At 53.3% G+C, this 18,502-nt stretch overlaps 2 protein-coding genes and 1 non-coding gene across 6 annotated transcripts; all 3 read right to left on the reverse strand.

The window, feature by feature from the left end:
* Positions 1 to 1,872: 1,872 nt before the first annotated feature.
* On the reverse strand, positions 1,873 to 11,040 carry LOC142024386 (succinate dehydrogenase assembly factor 1, mitochondrial-like). Of its 4 annotated transcripts, none has more exons than XR_012648462.1 (6): positions 10,965 to 11,040; positions 8,891 to 9,028; positions 7,802 to 7,905; positions 6,587 to 6,666; positions 5,639 to 5,711; positions 1,873 to 3,983 (listed from the first exon to the last, which is right to left on the reverse strand). XR_012648462.1 is itself a non-coding variant. In XM_075016349.1 (3 exons), the coding sequence occupies exons 1-3, from the start codon at positions 6,203 to 6,205 to the stop codon at positions 3,674 to 3,676; spliced, it is 396 nt and encodes a 131-aa protein (XP_074872450.1). In that variant the 5' UTR covers positions 6,206 to 6,462; the 3' UTR covers positions 1,873 to 3,673. The 4 variants fall into 4 exon arrangements, 1 of the variants encoding a protein (XP_074872450.1); XR_012648460.1 differs by having other exon boundaries at positions 7,729 to 7,905; XR_012648461.1 differs by having other exon boundaries at positions 6,587 to 6,694; positions 7,729 to 7,905.
* LOC142025367 (small Cajal body-specific RNA 16) lies at positions 6,297 to 6,476 on the reverse strand. Its single transcript, XR_012648637.1, has one exon.
* A 2,440-nt stretch (positions 11,041 to 13,480) lies between the features above and the next one.
* LOC142024436 (sepiapterin reductase-like) lies at positions 13,481 to 16,037 on the reverse strand. The gene has a single exon (XM_075016437.1). The coding sequence runs from the start codon at positions 15,941 to 15,943 to the stop codon at positions 15,128 to 15,130; it is 816 nt and encodes a 271-aa protein (XP_074872538.1). The 5' UTR covers positions 15,944 to 16,037; the 3' UTR covers positions 13,481 to 15,127.
* Positions 16,038 to 18,502: the final 2,465 nt, after the last annotated feature.

The raw sequence follows: 18,502 nt of genomic DNA on the forward strand, positions 1-18,502 counted from the left end.
TTCCAAGGAATTGGCAAAACAGGTTGATCCAGACCATAGGAACAAACCCGCCTCCTTTATCATGGGTTTAGCTGTGTTACAAAATTTTGCCAGCACAGCTACGTTGGCTGGGAAATCTGAAAAATCCCCACACGCCCAACTGGCACAGAGATTCTGGCAAACCTCCAGGGCACATGGCACCTCTGCAGATGGAGGAACGCGTCCGTCAGCTTAGCTCGCGTGGGCTAGGGAGCTGGTGTAGTTACATCAGCAGAACACTTTCTGGCAGCCGTCTCCACTCAGCAAAGCCTCTGCAGCGCAGACATACCCACCACTAGCCCACAGGTCTCAGTGGAGAACCATTTCACTCTGGTCTGTTTTCCCAGATCTTTGTCTCTTCTAGCATAAACACACCAAGCAAATCCCTGGGCAGGCCCATTCCACAGCTGCAGCTTTGCTATAAACTCTCTGCCACCGCTTATTAACTGCCCATCAGCTGTGGAGCACTGGGAAGATCTTTTTCTTAGAGGCAGATTATTCCTTAACGGAATCTCCTTGCACCATCCTCTGAAGTTCTGTCTGCTAGCCTGGTTGGGCCACAAGAATCACAAACAGGAGCAAATTGGTTTCCTTAGGTCTGCTTGAGGAAGTACATCTAAATCAGGTCCCTCGTGTTGTGAGCAGATGACCAGCTCCTCACTAGGAAACAGATTGCCCAGTTTTACAGATGGGGAAACTGAGGCACAGAGCCACATGACTTTCCCAAAGTCAGGCATCGAGCCCGCAGCGGAGCCAGGAAGGGAAACCAGAGAGGTGGAGCTGTCACACCACACCCCAGCTGGAGCTGGGTAAACATAGGAACTTGATCTAAACTGGCTCTCGGGTTTATTTACCTGTTCTGTGTACTCGGCTAGCCCACAGGCAGCTAAACCGTCTGCAGCAAGGTCAGTACCATGCCTGGGCCTAGACATCTGTTCAGCCCACAGTCCTGGCAAAGATTTGGAGGCCCCAGTAAAGGTGCTGCTTGCCCTCGCTGGGGTTCAGGCTTCTGTCCCTTAGCTCTCAGGGCAGCCGGTGGGAGACCCTTGGGCAGCATAACGAGTCCTCCTCAGCCCCGGCTGAGCTTGGAGGTTAACAAGGGCAGGGAGCCCAAAACTCCCCCAGCCAGAGCTCCTCACCTCCCCTGCTGGCTCTGATATTGCTGGTGTTCTTAGCTCCTCTCTGAATTTCTCCTCACCTGTTCTTATCGCCCCACCTCCTCTTCCACTCTCCCCCTACTGAGGGAAGGCTTTTAAAAGGCCCTGGCAGTCTCAAGTGGGACCAGCTGGCACAAACTGATTTATATTTATAGCCACCTCTTCCTCCACTGCTCCCACCTGTGCTGTGATGACACCTGATCACCCGGGGCCCTTGCTGCTTTTCAGAGCTGCCTCTCTCCCCTCGCAAGCTCACCCTCCAGCCCACCACCAACCAGTTTCAACCCGGGAAGCACCGTGGAATGAGCCTGGAGGAGCAGATGAACGAACACACAGAAGAATATAGGAACGGCCTCACTGGGTCAGACTAAAGGTCCATCTAGCCCAGTCTCCTGTCTTCCAGATGCCCCAGAGGGGGTGAACAGAACAGGGAATCATCAGGTTATCCCTCCCCTGTCAGCCATTCCCAACCTCTGACAAACAGCAGCGAGGGGACCCCATTCCCACCCATCCCAGCTAACAGCCATCGATGGCCCCAACCTCCAGGAATTTATCTGGTTCTTTTCTGAACCCTGTTAAAGTGCTGGTCTTCCCAACCTCCTCTGGCCAGGAGCGCCACAGGCCGACCAGGGGCTGTGTGAAGAAAAACCAAAGTCCTTTTGTTAAAACCAAAAAGCCAGCCAGTAGCACTTTAAAGACTAACAAAATAATTTACTAGGTGATGAGCTTTCGTGGGACAGCCCCACTTCTTCAGACCAGAGCCAGACCAGAACAGACTCAATATTTAAGGCACAGGGAACCAAAAACAGTCATCAAGGTTGACAAATCAGAAAACTAGCACGGCTTTCTCTGTCCTTTTGCTTGTTTTACACCTGCTGCCCAGTAAGTTCACTGGGCGACCCCTGAGTTCTTATGTTATGGGTGCAAGTAAATAACTTTTCCTTATTCACCTCCCCTGCGTGTAGCCTCAAGATCTGAAACTCGCCCCCGCCTCCGGTCACCCTGACAACTTGAAGCTGCACATACTATCCCCCCTCCCCACCCCAACCCGAGAGGCCTGAGAGAGGCCTGTGGTATTTACTGACGTGATGCATCTGTCTGGGCTGCTTGCTAAAGGATTGCAAAGGATTAATTCAAACAGGAAGTGGGAAAGGGGCACGTCATTTTCTGCTACCTTCATTCACCCCTATTCAAAGGGCAGAGCAGATAGATTTTAAGGCAGTTACTATCTCCAACCCCCCTTGCACCGGGCTGGACCAACCAGGGAAGACAAGGGCTTGCAGGGGGAGGGGAGTTATTAAAAGAGGCAGACGAAGTCGGCACAACCGTGATCGTAGGTCGTCAGGCGATGCCTTATTCCCATGGATCAGCACCAAGGAAACTGTTAGGAAAAGGCTCTTTGGGGCCCTGTATGCGCTCAAGGGGAAATTTTGCCGGGGGAGGGGGGGGGGAACAAGTGGCACAAGACACAGTAACCTTGACCAGGGTTCCCTCTAATTTTTTCCACCCATCCATGAGATGCAGGTGCCAACCAGTGGATGAGCAGACAGCCCACAGCCAGCAGTGTGTGTTTCCACTGGTGGTGTACATCTGCACATGCTGTGGTGCACCAAATAAAAGTTATTCTGCCCATAGATGGATAAAAATAGTGGGGACGCTGGTTCTGGGACATGGCTGGGGAAGCGAGTCTCAGAGGGCTCGTGGGGTGAGTCTGTAGACTCAGAAAAAAAAAACAACCAAACCCACAAGCAGCCCTGTAGCACCTTAAAGACTAACAATTTTATTTGTTAGGTAATAAGCTTTTCCTGGCTAAGACCCACTTCATCAGTCTTTAAGGTGCTACAGGACTGCCTGTTCTCTGCGGGGAACCTGATTTTCAAAGGGCAGGTGCTAAGCCCCTTGGAATCCTTCTAAGGTGCTTTTTTTGGGGTGGGGTGGGCGTCCCTCGAAAATTGTAGCGTCCAAGTCCACCGAGTGTTCAAACAGCACTTCCTGCAATGGGGTTCAGTCTCCAACAGGACTTTTTGGCATGATGGACAATTTAAAAAAAAAAAGACGACAGAAATAGGGTTTTAACCCATCATTGTCCCCTTCTTTTATTTCTTGGGCTAACCTGCCTGTTTGACTTTGGCTGTAGGATGGAAGAGAGGACTCAACAGGGATAGAACGAACCATGTACTCGTTACTGGAAACCAGAACATCACCTCCATAGCCCCCATCCACACCTGGATTATGACAAAGCCTGGAACTGCAGAGACCAGCTTCTTAAATTCGCCCTCTTGTGGCTCCCTCGTGTAAACACACCTGAACCCGGCTTCATTTATCCCAGCAAACGCCCATCCAGGAAAGACAACCGCCTCGACCGGGTGGTTTTCCTTCCCTGTCATCGGACTCCCGTGCAAAGGGAGAGGGGCGCACGAGGACGTGAAAATCTCATCTCCCAATTCACACGCGACCGGGCCCCGTGAGAGAAAGACGCCTGCGCCAGCCAGCAGGGGTCACCGCCCTGCCACTTTGGGTTTGCCAAAGGTGCCCATTTGTTTAGTGTTCGTGTCTCTGAGCTGCTGCAGCTGCCTCTGGCCGCGGCGGAGGAGATACTCGATGTACAGAACGTTCGTGCGGGGGATGCCGGCGTTCTTCCGGAACTCGGCCTGGATCCGAGGCAAGAAGCCCGGCTTCCCCTTGCTGGCTCGCAGGAACTGTCGGTACAAGCTCAAGACGTGCCTCTGGAGCTGGCTATGCCGAGCCATGGTGGAGCTGGGAGAGCCGCTCCGGGTATGTGGGGGAGCCGGGACAGGAGGACCAGGGCTGCAAGTGAACATGGGCGGAGATATTAGATCAGCCTGTTCAGTTCCATCTCCGTCCCACAGGCCCTTGTGTGACCCCTTCAGGGCACTTTCCACCCCAGCTGGCAGGGATTTATGTCTGCTACACTGGGAACTGGGGGTTCTCTGCTAAGCAGCTGGGCAGCACCTGAATCTCTCCTGGGCAGCCACCCCACTCTTAGCTTGCAGGAAACCCTGCTGAGACCCCGGGGTCAGCTCTAAAGAATATGGCACCTCAGCAAAATTGCATCTTGGTGCCTCTGGCCCTGTGGACACTGAGCTCCCCATTGCACCTGGCCCCATAGCCTCCCCCCCACGCCCCCAGCCTGTGCCCCCTTTACCACTAGGCTCCACTCCTGCACCCTAACCCTACACTGTTCCCCTAATCCCTACAAGTGTTTCCTTCACCCCAACCACTGCCCCTCCCATCCATGCCCCAAACTTGCACTGTGCTCCCTTCATCCCTAACCCCTGCGGCTCCCTCCTGCACCCACGTTCAGAGACTGATTTGGATATACGGAGGACCTGGCATTGCTGCCGCTCAGAGCCGGCCACAGGGGGATCCCCGATGAGCTGAGGTGCACAGGGTGGGGTGGGGTGCAAGGCTGGAAGGGGAGAGCTGGGAGGTGCGGGAGCCAGTTGCCAGTAACAGAGGACAGAGGCAGAACGAGGAAGCTGGGACACAACATGGGGTGGCGGTTGCAGGAGGGTCTTCTGTCTCAGGAGCAAGGAAGCAGCTATTCCAGCTGTGTAGCCTTGGACTGAGTCTGCCCAACTGTGATGGGGTTCTGGGGTCCCCCAAGCTCTGCACCCTGTCCGCAGGCAGGAGAGTCTCTCACTCAGCAGGAAAACAGCAGGTTTATTAGCCGACAGGACACAGCATCATACAAAGGAGTCAGTACAGCAGGCAGAGACAGCCAGTCCAATCCATGTTGGGGAGAGGAGGCCCCGAGGGGCCCCCAGAGCTGGGGCCTTGCCCCCTCCTTTGTCTCTCTCTCTCTCCCAGCCCAGACTAACTGCTTCCCAACTCCCAGTTCCAATTTAAACCCCTCAGGCTTCACCTCCTCCTTTGTCTGCAGACCAGAGGTGTTACCTGGTCGTCAAGGTTACCCTCAGCAGGAGCCCCACACCCTCTGTGAGCCACACACACACACAGGTATCCCCCACTCCATCATACCAACCCACCCATACTCAGCTTCTTCCCCCCTCCGAGGCGCTGTTCATGCTCAGTCCAGGCAACAGGGACCCATCTGAGCGTGGGCCAAACCCCTCCAGGCCATTGGCTCCACTATAGCCCCAGTACTGGCACTAGCCATCAAATGGGACCTGGAGCAACTCAAAGCACTTTAAAAAAGGAAACGGTCTCACTGAAATGCAGCCACCTCTAGGGTGGAGCGCACAGCCTGTGCTCTGCCCAGCAGCACTGCCCCAGGGATTAGAACAGGAAGTAAGGCAAAAAAAAAAAAAAAAGCAACCTTGTGTTCAGCTGAAACTGGAGGCTGTGAGGGGTCAGAGGACAAGGAGGGGATCCTGCAAGGACGCAAGTGGAAATAACTCTGTAACAGATGGGACCCAGCCAAGAGCTCCGAGTTACTCACCACAAAACACTCGTCACTAAAATCCCCCACCAGGACTTACCTGACTTTTACGTGCACAGGGCCAGTCCCAGCAGTGGTCGGCAAGGGACAGGAAACCATCCGCACAGCCCGAGCTGGAAAGCACATTTTTTTTTTTAAGAAGAAAACATTTATGGCGAATGCCCTGCCTGAAACACACCATCTGGGGGCACCCACCCCCCAACACACACCTGGCACAAGAGCCAGGGGCCCAGCCACCCAACCCCAGGCAGGCAGTGACCCCCTGGGCCAGGAGAGGGGTCTGCACTCAGTCCTGGCAGCATCCCAGCGACTGCCTGGTGGGGACCACAGGGGAGAGCAGATGGGTGCTGGGAGGGACAGGGGGGACTGATGGTTGGATGGGAGGGACTGGAGTGTGTGCCAGAGGCAGACTCTGGCTGGGAACCATTTATCTACATCCTGCAAACAGGCAGCTCCCAGTAGCTGGCGAGATCGTGCTAGGAGGCAGGGGCAGTTCACAAAGCCTTTCCCCACACCTGCAGCAGCGCTCAAAGAACACGGACCCCACAGTCTGTCCACCCTGAGGAGTGCAAGGGGAGTAGGCGAGAAGCCCACCTGGGGCTCCCATTGGGCCGCGAGCTGCATCCGGCCTGCAGGCTGTATTTTGTCCACCCTTCAGGAAAGCTGTATGTTTTCCCTTGACGTATGCATATGAAAGATTTTGTATGCAGTATCATACATGACCATCAAAATGCTGCAAGAATGCTCACACCTGCTACTGCACAGGCAAACTCAAGCATGGAGCTGCGTGGGATTATTCTAGGGCAAGAGATCAGGCTGGCTGGTACAAGGCTGCGTCCATAAGGGCCCAGCCACACAGCAGCCTTTTCCCAGCCCCTGTGCTCCCTCCCCAGCCAGCCAAACCCCTGTGATTCTGTAGAACTGTCCCCTGCCATGGAAGGAGCAGCCAACCCCAAGTCAAACTTGAATTTAGCAGTTGAAGGGTTACCTCCAAGGAGTTTCAGCACCAGAAATGGATTTGATGCACGTTAGCCCCAGCACAAGTCAGGACAGAGGTGGAGATGGTTCCTTTATTTGGGCAATGGAGAGATGAGCCCTGTTAAAAAATTCTGAGACACATAATGACCAGAGAACAAAACCAGAAGAGCCAGAGAGAGAGAGACAATCCCAGCAGAGAGGCGATAAACCTCTAATGCCTGAAACAAGTCACCTTCATTCCTGCTGCACTCAGCTCTGCGCTGCGGGCATTTGGCCACACACAACGTGGCATCCGCTGGCACTATACACTGGCTAACTCAGTGACAGAGAACTAAGCCCCAGCATCAATGATCAGCAGGAGCAGCGCTAGCCGGGGGCCGCTGAGCCAGTGAGATCCTGGACTATGCACCGGGTGTTCCCGTTTTCCATTCCCATCCCCCAGGCTGACTCAAAAATCGCAGCCCCACCTGCATTCCTGCCAGTCACCCACACTGCTCCGCATGTGTTCTCACCCCCTTGATGCCCCCAAGTGCCTCCCCCTCCCCCAGTGCTGTCAGCCCCACGAAGGTGAAGTGGGATCAACCAGCCACTTGCCTCAGGCGGCAGCTAAGCAGAAAGCTGAGCCAAGGAGGCCATAGAAAAGGAGGAATCCGTGGCTAGAGGGGCAGCTGCACGAGAGCAGGGCATGGAAGTTGCAGTCCTCCCAGCCACCTTAAAGGGGCAGCAGCAGCCTCTAGAGCCAGCTGGGTGGCTCGACAGTTTCCTTGGAACTGGGGGAGCCCCCAAAACTAGGCGGGAAGCTGGTAGTCAGCCTGGCTGGGTGGAGCCTCAGGATGGGGTGTCCAATGAGAGCAGTAGAATGATGGCAGGAATTAAGTGGGGAGGAACCTGGGGTGGTGTGTGTGGTCTTCACTTCCCCCCATGCCTGGGACAGCCCTAGAAATTCAAAGTCTGGAAGTAGGGTGAAGCACAGGGCACCCCCAGCACCCCAAGGGGAGCAGCGTAGGCCATGCTGAATGTGGGGTTCCTGCTCTTAAAAACCTCATGAAATAAACTCACACTTACATCACGTTCTGTGCGTAAGTTGGTAAAAGGAAAAAGAAAAAGCAATGAGGCCACAAATTTTATTCACACCTGCAGCAATACACTCACCTCTTTGCATATACACACTCTTGCACACACAAGGCACGCACGCCCTTGCCTACAGAGTCAGTTTTCCACATACACTGAATGTCTGGTGCATGGCTTCACAGCAGGGCTGGCAGGCTCCTTGGTGCTTTTCCAGCCCTTAGCAGCAGCAGCAGCTCTCCAAGGGGGGTGGTGTGATCCCTGTGAGAACAAGGGAATGGAAAATAAGGAAAGGGGCAGGCAATCAACAGCTTCTTTTTACCCTCTCCTAGGCTGCTTCTACACTCCCACCCTCCTGTTGGAGGTGCAATTTGAATCAGGCTAATGAGGCGCTAAGGTGCAGCCTTCAAATTGCAGATCGACAGTGTAGACAGGGGCAGCTTTGAAATAAACGCCCCACTTTGACATTCCCTTACTCCAATCTAGTTCTGTCAATCTGCAATTCGAAGTCTGCACTTCGAAATTCGTGCGGCCGCCATTATGCTAATAAGGTATTGAATATGCATGTCAGCAACTCATTAGCCTGCTTCGAATTGCCTCATTACCATGCCACCTCTGACAGGTGGCATGTGCAGAAGCAGCCCTAAAGTTAGCAGTGGGGCACCTGGGCAGTTACACGTAGGGTTGCAGTTTCCATTGGCGCTGGAAATTCCAGGCTTTTGAATATTTTTCTGATCACACACAATTCTGCAAATGAATTCATTTTGGGTTGGTCTAAAAGTTTTGTTGCGAGTTTAACGTTTTAAACGTGTTCCCGCAGGTCACAGAAGATAAACTTTAAAGACACCAAAAGAGTCACTTTAGGAATGGAAAATTCAACTTGTTAGATCTGGACTGGTGCAGACACCGCCCCCCCCGCAACTTTCCCCCTCCAAACAAAATCGACTTATTTTCTCCTCAGGGTACAGCTATACTACAGGGAAGAACAACCCTGCCCTGGTCAATCTTCCGTGGTTCAATTTAACACAGGGACATATATTTTAATAGGACCTTTGCATTAGCATGTGTCTTTGTATTTCCCTGTATTGTCTCTTATCTTTTAATAGGAGCTTTGTACCACTTTGTATCTAACTCCAGATTGTACCTAAGACTCCACTTTGAGGATATGCTCTGTTGTATCAGCCTGTCAACCCTGTGCTATCTGGGTGTGAGATACACATCCGGAAGTGTGAATGTGGATACTTACTGAGTCAGTCTCTGGAGCCACCTCTCTGGACGACAAAGACTCAGAGGCTGAAGAACCATGAGAACTGGACTGTACAGCAGTGACCCTCCCGAGGAGGAACATCAAGTCCCATCTGTAGGTGAGGAGTCACACAGAAACCTGGGGCAGTGGGAAAGGATAAAATGCATCTGCCATTTGACTGGTGACTCATAGTGCCTGGAGCAGTGGGACAGAACCAGGACTACGGAGCAAACAACATAAAAAAATGTATGCAGCACTACAGGGTTGGGATCCGGCTCAACAGAATCTGGCTCCAGGCTCACGTGGCCAATGGACTGGAGTGAGCAACCTTTGGTAACTAGAAGCACCCACAAGACTGGAGAGAGTGTGTGAGAGAGAGAACGATGTATTACATGCATATAATGTAATGATACTGTATTCTCAATAAACACAGCGTTCTTGCCTTATCGCTCTAAAAAGATCCCGTGTGCTTATAAGCATAACAAAATTGAATTTACAGGCTGCCCCCATCAATTACGGTGCTCCTGCCCCCAGTTAAGGGTAAGGGAAGTCTAAGGGAGCCTGCCTTTAGCAGAGATGGCACAGAAGCCCAAATTAAAACACGTCGACTTGAGCTACGTAATTATGATAGGTGAAATTGCGGACTTTAATTTGACTTTCCCTTGTAGTGTAGCTGTGCCTCCAGCGCCAGGGTAAAAAGCCACATGTTTGACGTTTATAATCAACCAATGGAACTCAGTGCCAAAGGAAATAGAGCTTCTGGGGCTCTGAAGCCAAGGAACAAGACACTGCCTACCAAAAGCACTGAGAAGCCTTGCCTGCCCCACTCCCCCCACCCAGCAGCACACGGTACTGTGCTTCCTGCTACACTTGATCTTAGCCAAAAGGTGAAGGAAACGGGAAGGGGTGGTGTGGCGCAGTGGGGTGGGTGAGGATTTTATCCCCCTAGTTAGGTTGCATGTGTTGCCTTCTGTCCTGTAGTAACCCGAGGTGGGTGCCTCAGTTTCCCCAGGCACAGCATCAGTGCATAGTGGTGATGGGAGTTTTAGCATGATGGCCCCCTAGGCTCTTTGTAACCTAGGAAACCAGGAGACACCTTTCTTCTCCGGGAAACAGGACAAAGAAGAAGGCTGGCTAGTTTGAATTGGAATTGGGCTGTTAAGTGAGCAGCGCCGCATGGCTGGAGAGGGAGGAAGGAGGGCCTGAGCCCCCCTCTCCAAGATGGACTGTACTATCTGCTTCGGATTTCTGTGCTGACATGTCTGTTCTTCCCTGTGCCCCTGTTGCCTAATAACCCCTCTGCTCTCCCTGCTGAGTGAGAGTCACCTCTGACTGTGAATGGGGTGCAGGGCCTGGGGATCCCCACACACCAAGACAGATGGTAACAAGCCATCTCTGCATCTAAAGCCTGCCTGATCCCTTCTGGGGAAGCGTGGGAGGACGGAAAGAATTAGACAAACACCTCGGTCTCCCTCCGCTGGGCTCTGCCTCCGAGCAGGGGCTGGACTTCGTGACCTCTCCAGCCAGGCAGACACGTCAATCAACCAGAAAAACACACACACACACACACACACACACACACACTCTCTCTCTCTCCCCCCACCCCCACGATGTGGAAACACAGCCCCAGAGACCAGCTCCTGCAGTTGGGGGTGGGGAGGGGAGACAAATAAAAGCATTTGCTCCCCCACCCCCATTCCTGTTCGGTCCCTTCACGGGATCAAGGCTTTTACGGGGGGTGGGGGGGAGTTTAGGGGAGATACTCATGGAACTGGGAACACTGGAGGGAGGGGGAGGCAGAATGTTCACAATCCAGGAGCAACCCCGAGCCTCAGGGCTGGCCCAGGAAACGACACAGCACAAAACAAGCCACGACTCAGTCCCCTGGGGTTTGTTATTGTAGGGTCGCACTGAAGCAGGCCCTGGCACCAGCAGCGACTCCTAGGCCAGGAGAACTCGTGGCCCGAGAACCCCACACGTGTCCGGCCCCGCCCCCCTGCACTGCTGGGTCAGAGCCCGGCCCGGCCCGCCCCCCTGCACGGCTGGGCCACAGCCCGGTCCGGACCCCCCCTACCTGCCCGGAGTCCCCCAGGCCCGCGGCGGCAGCTGCTCCAGCCGGCTCCGAACGCTGAGACACGAGCAACCTCAGCCCTGGCTTCCCATTGGCCGCAGGGAGCCGAGGGGCGGGCACAGAACGGGAAAGCCCCGCCATTAGAGGACCACGTGCATGGGACCACGTGGTGGGGGGAGGGGCTGGGAATAGATGTTGGGGCTCAGATCAGTTTCGGGGGCGGGTGGTTAGGCAGGTAAAGGTTCGGTCTGTTAGGGCAGTGACAGGTACCCCGAAATGTTTGCGCACAGTGTTAGGGCAGCTTATTATACTGGCCCCTAAGCAGGAATGTCTCTAGGGGGTACTTTTTTTTTGGGGGGGGTGTAAATGTGACCCACCCTCCCGCCCCAGCAGGCCTAGTCCCCCCACGCTGGCTTGCCACCGACCTTGCTCCCCCCCCCAGTTGTAATAAAACCATAAAGGTTTTACAGAAATTACCTTGTGGGCTCTTCCTGTAATAACAGCAGTGAGCAATGATATTCCAGTGTTTAGTATCAGAGGGGTAGCCGTGTTAGTCTGGATCTGTAGAGCAACGAAGGGTCCTGTGGCACCTTATAGAAAAGTTTAGAGCATGAGCTTTCGTGAGTTAACTCACTTCTTCATTCCAGTGTTTGTGACCCCCACGCACCCAAACCACCTGCCCTGAGGGCCTCTTCCCCATCCCGGCTCAGCAGCAGGAGAGGAAGCAGAAGGATCAGAAGCAACAGAAGAAATACAAGTAGAAACAAGCCCTTGTCTGAATGAACTTTTAGATTGTACTGACTTCACTAGTAGTTTTTATGGAGCCTGTTGTAAAACTAGGCAAATATCTAGATGAGTTGATGTAGGCCCTGGAAGACCTCAGGGTACCCCAGTTAAGAAACACTGTTATATAATATCAAGGGGAGAGGTTCCTCTCTTGAGGGGCTCTGGCTGATTTTGAACCAGGGGCTCTCTCTCTGTGCACACTGAATAAAGATTTGTTGAATTGAATTGAAGCCTTGAAGACTCTTGCTTCCACCAAACACCTGACTCATTTGGTTGCCATTGGGTACCACAAAATCCCAGTAGTTTGAAATATAGAACACGAAATTCAAAATGCACAAAAGCTAAGAAGGAACAATCAGTTGTGCACAAAAGAAATAGCAAATAACTGTGTGGGATGGGCTAACAAGCCACTTCACCTTGAATGGTCTGGTAAAATCGGTGTTAGCCTCTTATACCAAGCTGTTTGCCGTCACGTTCCCCCTGTTCTCTCCCCAGCTTGGCTCACTGCAAGTAAGTTTAGAAGTTTTGTATAAACTCATTGATCAGTGAGATAGTAAAGGTTATTTTGACTCCTAGGGTTTTACATCTACAGTCATGTGTTGAGAATCGTGCAGGTATTGGACATTTGTCTTATCTGTGAACCTGAGATCTCATTTTGAAGGCAAACTATAAAGATAGTAGAAATTTGGATTGTTTGGGGCATCACAATCACCTACAAATAAACCTAATTACTGAATTTTCTATAAGAGGTGTTGATTTTCCTCTTTCCTTCTACCACCTACCCTGTTACAGATCTTGCTTTAGACTTGTAACTGTAAGAACTTGAAAGCATCCAGCTATTTTAGTGAAACTCTGACGGCAGAAAAATGTTGTATTTCCAGCTATCCTGCCTTTATATGCAAAAAAAGCAGAGCCTTTTAAAACAAACTTACACTTTGAAACACTTTCTATATTTGTGAATTATTTGCATTTGTGTTTTAAATTAAAGCAAACCTTGATACATTCCCTAAGCAATCACATTTTTGAGATCTTTTCAAATGTGCTAGTTTTGAGCTGGCGAAGGGAACAGGTTAAGGGTTTGAGCCACCACTCTGTTCCGATTCATTCCCCTATTTTAGAAGGATGGCTTCATAAGCAGAGCAGCAAAACAAGCAGGACTTAGAAAAGAGGGGTGAGGGGGAACACGGAGAGTTCAAACTCCACAGCAGGATCTGAGCGTTGGCCCAGTGCTACTACGAAAGTAAGAGAGGAGAGGACATTGAACTCTCAGTAAGACTGCGCTTTGTTGGGACATGAAATCAAACAACCTGTTGCACAATTTGAAAAGAGCAGTTCCCGTTTTCTCCCTAAAACAAACAATGCCTAACGCCCAAAGCACTGCGAGCCTCTGATTGGTGCATTTATCTACACCATTATTGCATAGATGCATTTCATTACTTGCTTTGTAAAGTGAGTGAGATACTGTATGAGAAGCACAGTATGTGAAAATTTTACTCCCATTGGTAAAAACTTAAAGTCATCGTCTCTGGGTGTAGTAGCAACTTTTCCAGGAAGCAGGTCTCAAGCCTGGAGGACCAGGCACCTCCTCCACTCTGTGACTAGTAGATTCATTGCATAAGGATCTACATGATCTAGTTTCATTGTGGGCTAGGTGCTGTACAAACATACCATATAGTGCAGGGGTCAGCAACCAAAACACCAAGAAGAACCTGTTTGGTTTTTTTTTTGTTTGTTTTAATTTGGTAAAAAACTCACTAATTCAAGAGCCGCAATGCACGTAAATACAAGATGGTCCTTAATGAATAATGTTAAATCATACTTTTTGCAATTCCTATTTTAAGAACAGCACATGCAAACACAAGGATTTGTAATGCAACACATTGACGGCAGGACATTCACAAACTTTTTACATATTCTGTTTCCTCACACTTTGTGTGTGTATTTGTACCATTGTCTGCCTGACTTTCACTCCCGAACCTCTCTCTGGAGGATGCTAGTGAGGGTTACCCAACGTTTTGAGATCATTAGCTCGTTTGCTATTTAGATACGAGTTCATTGTTGGGTTTTTAGACGTTCACTGTTTATCTAAAATAATCAAGAGGGTTTTTTTTTTTTTAAACTTTGCAATTACAGTGCTGGGAGCCACGCAGAAGTCCTTAAAGAGCTGCATATGCTCCAGGGGCTGCAGGTTGCAGAACCCTGATATAGTCAATACCCTGAACAGCTTACGGTCCAAGCACTGGGCATTAGCTCATCAGAAGAAACAATTTATGACTTTTTGTGTCTTTGAACAGCTATTCACTTGTATTCCAGACCGCCGCTGTTTGTATCTTATTTCAAAGATGCACAAACAGGAACACACTGTCAACTTTCCACCTTACTAAAAATTAAACATACACAACCAGGAGCACCTTTTAAGTGCGTCATGGTTAACCAGGCATGTAAACTGGCATGACCGTTTCCCAGCCCAGACACAAAACCAACTTGCTCATCGTTAATCATGATGGTAATCACAAGAATGGCCTGTTTCTTGCTCATTTAAACAACTGCTCTCAGGAAATGGGTGACATTTTTTGCAAGTCTCCAGCACTGGCCAGTGTTTAAGGAAACTTGGGTTATTTTGATATCCTTGCAGCCAGTACCTGTGCTGGAGGCTAAAGGGCTCTGCCCCCACCCCGTGCGCAGAGCAGAGGTCCTGCACTGAGATGTATGGGTGCTGTGCACCTCCTGACTCAAAGCAGTTTCCATTATGCATAGGGTGGTTCAGGGACCCCCTGCATTGCACGCAGTTCTAGCAGCCTGGGGCCGAGGGGCAGGGCTCCTTGGAATGGCAGAGCCCAGGCTCTGCCAATGCAGTGGGGCAGCACAGGGCCAGCCAGAGGGGCACTGCCCCATGCCACCGTGAGGCGCCAGCAGCCTCTAAGCCCAGGACCCTGTGACCAGTCTCCAGATAGCGCCTGGTGTAGGAAACACACAGCCACACACCCTGCTGGGAATGAGCTCCCTTGCCGCTACTACGCACATGCCGGCCATTTGAACATGCACAGTAACATCTTCTCAGGCAACTGTGGAGCACTAGAGGGGGCAGCAGGGACCTGAGCCATACCTAGCAGGCACTAGGAGTTGAGGGGAGCATTTCCCCTCTCCTCCCTGCCTGGCCTGGCTGCTACCACAGGGCCTGCTCCTGGCTCGGGACTCCAGGCCACAGGTTCTCTGCTCTGTGGCAGCCGCTTACCGCCCAGTGGGGGTTTCAAATAATAGTCCGAGTCCGACTGTTTCTCTCCCTCCTGAAAAGCAGAAGCAAAGGCATTTATCTGTCTCTCAGTGACAGCCCAGAGGCCGAGAGGCGGGGTGGGGCAGAGAGCAGGGGGGCAGCTGGCTTAGATGTCATAGAAGTCCACATGCGCCCCAGAAGCAAACGTGTCCTGCAGCAGAAGCTGCACCAGCTTTTGGGCGGACACCCTGCAGTCCAGCAGCTGCCCGCGCTCCTTCATGCGGAGCAACTGCTGGCGCAGCTCCGGGTCTCCGGATTTGGTGCGAGCCAGCTGCTGCATTTCTGTGTCCATTGGGCCAGGAGCATAGCTGAGCACCCTAACGTCCGGCTTTTCCAGGGCCAGAACCTGGAACATCATATCCCGCGAGGCCTTCCCAGCGCAGTACAATGCCCAGTTCTTGAAGGGCTTCAGGGCCGCCAGTGAAGAGATGTTCACCACCGTCTTGCGCAAGCCAGGCTGCCCCGAGAAGGCCTTCAGGATGGAGGACGTGAGGCAGAGCGCCGAGGTGACGTTCAAGGCAAAGTAGCTGTTGACTTCGGCTGGGCTGGTGAAATCCACGAAAGACTTGGAGATGTCCCCAAGGGATCCTGCGTTGTTGATGACGATGAGCCGCTCCAGACCAGCCACTCCCAGCAGCTTGTCCTGGACGGCTCGCAGCACCAGCTCCGCTCCGTCCTCCGTGCTCAGGTCGGCCTGCACGGGATGTACGTTCAAGCTGGGGAAAGTGCCCTGCAGCTCAGCCTCCAGCTCGGCCAAGCCGCCCTGGGACCGGGCCACGAGGATCAGGACGGAGCCAGTGTCCAGCCGGGGGGCCAGCAGCAGGGCCAGGCTGCGGCCGAAGCCCCGGGATGCTCCAGTGAGGATGCAGGCGACTTTGCCCAAGGAGGGCTGCCTGTTCCCCTCTGGCCCTCCAGCTGCCATCAGCTGGCTCTGGAGGCACCTGAATTGTGCGGGCTGGGTAGGCCCGAGGGCTGGTTTCAAGGGACCCTGTGACCTGCACTCGAGCTCCTGAGACTCTCCCACAAAGGGAGCCCAAGTCCAGCCCTTTTGTGGCCCCTCCCAGAGCTGCGGCTCAGAAAAAGCCCCGACGACTCCGCGTGGGAATTGTCCCTCCTCCGAATTGCCCCCCCCGCCGCAGCTGATTGGTTCGTTCCCCTGCATCATCTGGTCCAATGCTTTGGCGGGGGGCCCGCAGGGAGGCGCGGACGGGCGGTTGCCCTTGGGTGGTAGCCGGGGGCCCGCTGCGCTGCCGCCGGGACAGGGAGTGAGGCGCACGGTCCCTCACCCCCAGTGAGGAGCCCTCCTCGGTTATCCCCCCCAGCGGCGCACCCAGTGTACGTATGCACTTAACTTACGCATCCCTCCGGCACCCCCAGCGACGTACACGCTAAACTTACGCATAGCTCCAGCGCCCCCAGTGACGTACGCCTTGCACCTAGGTGTACCTCCAGCGCCCCCAGTGACTGTACCTCCAGCGCCCCCAGTGATGCACTCACTGCATAGTACGCGTCCCTCAGTGCCCCGAGTAACACACCCAGTGCACCTATCGCATCTCTCCAGCACCCCCAGTGATGCACCCACTGCACAGTACACATCCCTCCAGCACCCCCAGTGACGCATTCAGTGCACCTATCACATCCCTCCAGCACCCCCAAGCCCAGCGTCCTCTTTGTGGAAACCTGACTTACGGCAGCCCCGTGTGATGCCAGGTCCCCTGTTAATTGAGCCCTGGGTCTGCCAGCAGTTGCCTTACCCTGCACCTACTGTTAGCTCCACCAGTGCTGGTACCAGTCCACTGGGAGCCCTAAAGGAGAACATCCCCCCCACCCCCAACATAATCTCATCTCATTAACAGAGGGCCCTTGAGCTGTTTGGGGCCGTTGTCCATTGCTTAGTCTTAAAGTGCCCAGCCATCCCGTATTTGGCGGGACCCTCCCGTATTTGGGTGTCCCGATTAATTTTGTAAAAGGGACAAATCGTCCTGTGTTTGAGCCATCCCCCACTGACCTTTTCTGCCAGCAGCTGCTGGCAGGAGTCACTCCCCTGAGCCTCGGGGAAGTGGGGGAGCCTGGGCAGCTGCCGCAACCGTGCCACTTCCTGGGGAAGGGCTGGGGGCTGCTGCCTCTTTCCTGGGTTTGGTGGAGCGGGAGGAGTTGCTTCTCCTCCCCCCGTATCCCCCGTCCTGTCTCCCCAGCGCCCGTTGGTGGCTGCTGCCTCCCTCACTATTTCCTTCCATCTTTCCCTGTCCAGTGTGGAGTGGTTTAGTTTCTATAGACTGGCTCCGCACCAATCCACTACATCATCCACCCATCCTCGGTGGGGTCTGCCTCTCCTCTTCGAACCATCCATAATGCCCAGGACCAGGCTCTCGATTTTTCATTCGTCGTTCGTTCTGCAACTATGCCGGAATAGCTGGGACTTCTCTTGTGTGACCATCTGCAGTAACGAGAGCATAGAGAGAGCTGAGCTTCTCCGTCCAGCTGTCCCTGGTTTTCACCAAAAATGATATGGACATTTTAGCTGAGCAAATTGGAATGAAGGGACAAGTCGTTGTCAGCCCTTAGAAAAGACGGCTGGAGAGATTAGTTATTCACAGGGCTGTACCGAGGGTTGGGTGAGCGATAGCCCAATGGTTTGAGCATTGGCCTGCCAGGGTTGTGAGCTCAATCTTTGAGGGGTCCCTTTAGGGATTGGGGCAAATAGCTGTCAGGGATGGTGCTTGGTCCTGCCAAGAGGGCAGGGGACTGGACTAAGTGACCTACCGAGGTCCCTTCCAGCTCTATGAGATGTGACTGAGGCACTTGCCTTAAGTGCCCCAGTTCAGGGGGTGCAGTAAGCTGGCTGGGCGGCTCCATCCAAGAGCCACTTGCAGCTCATTACCCGGCTGTCTCCTCTTCCGCTCCCTCCCTGCCTTGCCCGGCTGCCTGAAATGGAACTCAATGTAATGGTCTCTGATGTCCTGGAGAGCAGCTTCCCCCATGTTGTCATCCACCCATTCCTTGTATTCCTCCTTCTCCATGTTTTCTGAGACCTGGAGGGGTCCCTGCGCCAGGGATGGAAGGAGACAGGGATGCCAGCTGCCAGCAGGGTTCCTGTCCCCTCTTCCCACCTCAGGGACCCAGTGCAGATTTTAATGCCCCTTCAGCCCTCAACAATTTGTATAGCCCCATCTCCCCGCCATCATGGACTCCCTGAGAGGCACTGGCCTCCCTGGAGCATCGGGCAGTCAATTCCTGCTGCCCCCGCCCCTTCCATTTCCCCAACTGCTGGTGACAGTGGGTTCATGGGGCTCCAGACACTGGGGCTGGGAACCCACCCCACAGAGCACTGTGAGAGCCCCTGGGCCCGGGGCATTCAGAGCCCCCTCCCTCAGCCCATCCTGGCTCCTCACCTGGAACAGAGCAGCTGCTGCCGTCGGCCTGGATGCTGCTTTCCCATGGGAAGCAGGACGAGCTGCTGGCCCTGGGACTGGGATCGTCC

Source organism: Carettochelys insculpta, chromosome 22, assembly GCF_033958435.1.
Source record: "Carettochelys insculpta isolate YL-2023 chromosome 22, ASM3395843v1, whole genome shotgun sequence".
NCBI lineage: Eukaryota > Metazoa > Chordata > Testudines > Carettochelyidae > Carettochelys > Carettochelys insculpta.

Bases quoted from the DNA above. Each gene is read 5' to 3' on its own strand.
- LOC142024436 (XM_075016437.1), bottom strand. From the start codon at position 15,943: ATGGCAGCTGGAGGGCCAGAGGGGAACAGGCAGCCCTCCTTGGGCAAA.
- LOC142024386 (XM_075016349.1), bottom strand. The intron at 3,984-5,638 runs GTAAGTCCTGGT...GTTCACTTGCAG, and splicing joins CCTGTGCACGTAAAAGTCAG to CCCTGGTCCTCCTGTCCCGG.